The 4,964-nt window shown below is 42.6% G+C and overlaps 1 protein-coding gene across 1 annotated transcript in view; it reads left to right on the top strand.

The window, feature by feature from the left end:
- Nucleotides 1–2,454: 2,454 nt before the first annotated feature.
- si:ch73-22o12.1 (nectin-2) overlaps nucleotides 2,455–4,964 on the top strand; it is a gene marked incomplete at its 5' end in the record, with an annotated part of 16,556 nt that continues 14,046 nt past the window's right edge. The window contains 2 exon segments of the mRNA XM_035672631.1: nucleotides 2,455–2,564; nucleotides 3,454–3,703. Of these exon segments, the coding sequence (XP_035528524.1) occupies nucleotides 2,455–2,564; nucleotides 3,454–3,703 (360 nt within the window).

Here is a 4,964-nt window from a genome sequence, read left to right as displayed (position 1 = left end):
CCACCCTCCCCTGCTCTCATCCTTCATCACTTTGGCATTCCTAGGCTGTCTCTCGTCTCCCTTCTTTCATCCTTCCATCCTCCTAACACACTTCCTCTCCTCCTTCCTTCCTGATTCATTTTCGTCTTCACAGCCGAATGGTGGGAAATATGGAAATGTCAGCGTGACCAGGCAGGGGATCAGAGACTACTGTGTTCATATGGCAGGGCTGTCGCAGCGCCATCAGCATAATGTGTGTGTGTGCGTGCGCATCATGTGGGTGTTAAAGACATAATGATAGGTGACAGTGCTTATGATGGTGACATCTGACTACTTGGAGAATGTTGAAAAGGGCAGATTGTGTGTGCATGCATTTGTTTGTTCGTGTGCGTTTGGTTTGGTGGCTTTTCTCTTGATGTCACCTGCAGGCAGCGGAGCTACTGTAAAGTGGAGCAGCGGTGACACAAGGCTTCTGTTCTCACTCTCCTCCCCTCCAACCCTCTCTTTCTCTCCCTCCGTCGCTCTCCCTCTCTGTCGCTCCTCCTTTCTTCTCAGTCTTACCCTTGAACTGTCTTTTATTCTCTAATTCCCTTAGTTCCTGTCTCCCTCCGCCCCCTGTCTCTCTCTCTTCTGTTTAATATGACCAGTGCTCTCTAAATATTTATACTGACAATTACTATTTCAAATGCCGCCTCGCCTCAGGATTTCCAAATGTCTGTTGTGTCTGTGTACATGCATACACATGCACACTCTGACTACTTCTTCTCTGTGTCTGCTCTTCTAATGACATCGAGTCTCTCAGTCTTCAGAGCTGGGATTTGGGGACTAGCATTGAAGATGAGTGCGTGCAAGTCTCTGTATGTCTTGTGTGTAATATTCATTTCCCTGGGGCTGTATAGAGTCTCATAAGGCCGGCCTGTCTCTCATCTGAGCTCTGACAGGCGTTGACCTGTGTTGGCTCTCTCCTTATTGCCTCCGAATGACAGACAACAGGTCCACCTCGGCTCTGCCCCCACATTATCTGTGCATGTGTTTGTGTGTGAATTTGCACACAAGTGAAACCTGAGGCAGAGTAACTTATCTTCGGTGTCGTATTGCAGAATGACCTCTGACATGTCACGCTGACTTGGTCCATACACTCCAATCAAGACTAGTAATCAAGGGTTTCAATAACCCCATATCCCGGTGAGCTCGACAATAAAACTGTCATGGGGTGTGTGTGTGTATGAATGTGTGCACGCGGATGCTTTTGTGTGTCCTCTTGCATAGATTTGCTTGTGTATGTATGTCCAAGGCAAAAAAAAAAGCCTTATTGGGCTTTCAAACCCAATAAGGCTCTCTGCTGCTCCCACGGGCTGCTTAGTGGTTGTCCAGAGGTTCCTCTGTGGCTACAAGGGGGTTGTTTTGTGGTAGTAAATTGGGCTGGTCCTGGGAGAGCTAGTGTTATTCTAGGAAAGTCTTGTTTTCCTCCACTTTCCCAGTCAGTCTATCGCTCCTTCCTCTCTCTTCTCTTCCTCTGTATTGATATCTCAGATCTCCCTAGAGAAGACAAGGTGTGGTGTTTATTGCTCGTCAAAAGAGAGACAGCACTGCCCTTTCCTCTTATCTCCAAGCTCATTGGTTTCGTGTGTGTGTTTGTGCGTGTGTTTCCGTCAACCCTCCGAATCATATTAGTTTCAACACAATAGCTTTGGCTCAGCACAAACTGGTGAAACTAGTTCTGCAAGTAATTGTTTGTCTTTAGGGGAAATTGTGTTTCATGGGTGCTGTTTTGTAGCTTACTGGTAAACACACTGTGAACACACACACATTTGCACACGTAGCCCTGGCTGCAGACATTTGAAGTTATGTATCCGCAGGTAATCCACTCTTACTTAAAACAGGTGCCATCTTGCTGACATACACTAATGCGCGCTTACTCATACAAGTAATTACATTTTCACAGAGACCTGGATTACACACACACACGCACGCACACACACATACACACTATCAAAAAAAAAATACACGGACAGATTGTTGTTCTAAAGCTCCCTCGCTCTTACCGTTTCTTACACGCCCACTGACACAACGCACCAAGAAAAGCATATTTATTTTGACTCTTTGCTGTTGCACAGGAATGTGTCGGCACAGCAAATGGCAGGCTATAGAAAAGCATAACCCATCCAGATGATTTATGACCTATGTGCAAAAGAGAACTGGCTTTCCACTTCTTTTTTTCAGCACAGATCCTCTTTTTTTTCAGCCTCTCCGTCCACACACGCAGTCATAGAGAGATACCAGACTCTTGGCCTACTTGCCTGGGTTCACTAATGCTGTCCTCTGTTGTACCAGACACTTCCACACTGTCCTCATTTATCATCAGGAGGCTTTGTACCAACACGATTCCTCTGCTCCCTTTCCTCATCCCCTATCCTAGTTTGTAAAGGAAGGAAACAGCTGACATTAATGTTTCTCTTTCTCTTTTTCTCCCAGGAGCGTCGGGTCAGCGGGTGAAGGTGGAGCCGGAGGTGTCATCATATCCTGGCCAGACAGTCAACCTGCGCTGTGCCTTCACTGATGCCACTGGGATTCAGCTTACAATGGTCAGTTACACATGATGCAATTGTTTTCTTTTCTTTCTTTTTTTTTCCAGATAGGATTTGATTACTTCTTTATACCAGCACACTGATATTAACTCTAAACTGGGTTTGCAGTATGACATTTTAATATAAATGTTTGTTTCATCCTGAAATTGCAGTTCATTTTGCTGACTTGACACTACAATTTGGTGAAATTGCTTGGGACTACAATTTGCTTTCACAATTGAAGCAAGCGAACAGATGTTGGACATTAAGTGAATACACAATTTAATATTTGATTAAACACGAGGCTATTTTCCTGTAAAATAAAGTATTTGTCAATTATGTATCAGGCTGATTCTGCAGGTGTGTGAGAGTCAGTCGCACAGGTGGAGAAGAGCAATTCATTGCAATCAAAATAAACATAAAATGATAATACAGGTCCATGTGCCTTGTTTATCTAGCACATTAAACCTTAATCTAACAAATCATAGCCCACAGAAATAATCCTAAGGCTAGTAATAGGTTTTTATCACATTTAGGCTTAATGTTTTATTACTCCAAACAAACAATACTAAGCTTCATTTTGCTTTAGGGGATTGAATATGGTAATGGTAAGTTCTTAGTCGCATCTCAATGAAGTGGGACGTGCACAACTCTGCTTGGTTCCGCTAAGAGCAGCTGAGAGAAAGAGAGAGTACTTCTCCTGAAAAACCCCACATCCATATTCATAGCTGCTCCACTTATTTGATTGTGATTCTGTGTACGCTGCCTCGTGGAGTTTACAGCAAAGTGTCTTTAAAAAAGGCTCTCCAGTGTCGCTTATCAATGCCATGATAAATGAGGCCTGTTGTTTTCCCCAGTCACTGCACGCATCCTAACCAGTCACTCTGTGCTTTCTCCTCCACCACAGGTCACATGGATCTACGAGCCGAAGGACGGCGATAGGATTAACATCGCTGTGCTTCACCCCAGCTTTCAACCCAACTACCCCGACTCACCCATGAAGGGCAGAGTCAGCTTCACACACAGTCCCCCAGACCTGACCACTCCCTCCATCCAGATAAGCAATGTTAGGATGACCGATGAGGGGAAGTACATCTGCGAGTATGCTACCTACCCCAGTGGTAACGAGCAAGGCATCACATTCCTGGTCATGCTGGGTAGGTCACTTACATAATCTATATAATGTGTATATACAGACAGGTGACAAAATACAGGGGAAAAAATCAGCAATGATACACCATGGCCTTTGCAGTCACCTGATCTGATTTTAAATGGGATACTTTGCAAACTGCAGCTAATAAATCCAAAGCTTAAGTCTGGAACAGTCCCTCTGTTCTCTTTTGGAAAAATAAATATCTTTTGAAGAATGTTTAGTTTATTTTACATTACAAGATGGAGGATATTAAATCACACAACTACAAATATTTCAACCGTGACAAGATATATTGTATTTCCATTCTGGTGCTTGATATAGTACTTATCCACACATAACTAGGCATCTGTCCTTAATAAAAATCATTTACATGTCGAACATCCAAAACATAAAATATTGAAAGTTACAAACAAATTAAAACTAAAACTAAAGCTTACTCCTTCAAGTTTCCCATGAGCCACAATTTGATCTACTTTTTGAAAACTGTGGTAGCTACTTATTTTTTAATGTGCCAAGTAACTTATTCCAATTTCTGGCACCACAGAACTTAAACAAGAAATACCCATGTTGGTATTAAATGTCTGCAATACTACTGTAGCTCTAGCCGGGTGTGCATAAATTCCCTCAGCCCTACAAAAGCTTAGAGCTACACAGGAGCTCTGTTATAAATATTATGCACCACACTGGGTCGTGGTTTTACGACTGTCTGTCAAGGGTAACACCCAAGCGGTTGGAATTGTTTACAAACTTGTGCTGTTGGGTTCAAACCCATCACAGGTGTCTGCCTTCCAAAGACTTGCAGCATTGTTAAATGCTCTCTGTTAAATTTATTTTTATTAAAATAGGAAAAGTACCACTTTTTATCCCCATAATTGGCTGTTTGACAGACGCAAAGGAACCAAACCCAACACAACCCTGACTAATCTGTTCTGAATTATCTGTGTGTTGTGAGGGTTTTTCCCAGAATTTCCTACCATGAATGGAATGAGTAATCAAAGCGATGTATGACTAGAGAACTGGTCGACTCGTGTGTTCGGTGGTATTTGTCTCTCTGTAGTTTCTAGAGACTTGTTCAATCTCTGCCAGGGTGCGTGTATAGACCGTCTTTGTTAGTTTCTCCTTAAATTTGTCACCCATCTGTCTGTAGTGAGCACTTGCACATTTACCTTACTTACAATATATACAGCACATACGTGTGTATATATATATATATATATACACACATATATATATATATATATACGTGTGTGTATATATATATATAC

This window comes from Morone saxatilis, unplaced genomic scaffold, assembly GCF_004916995.1.
Source record: "Morone saxatilis isolate NCDOM2014 unplaced genomic scaffold, NCSU_SB_2.0 Contig24, whole genome shotgun sequence".
Lineage (NCBI taxonomy): Eukaryota > Metazoa > Chordata > Actinopteri > Moronidae > Morone > Morone saxatilis.
Note: the sequence above shows the minus strand (reverse complement) of the source record. Positions and strands in the feature narration are given on the sequence as shown.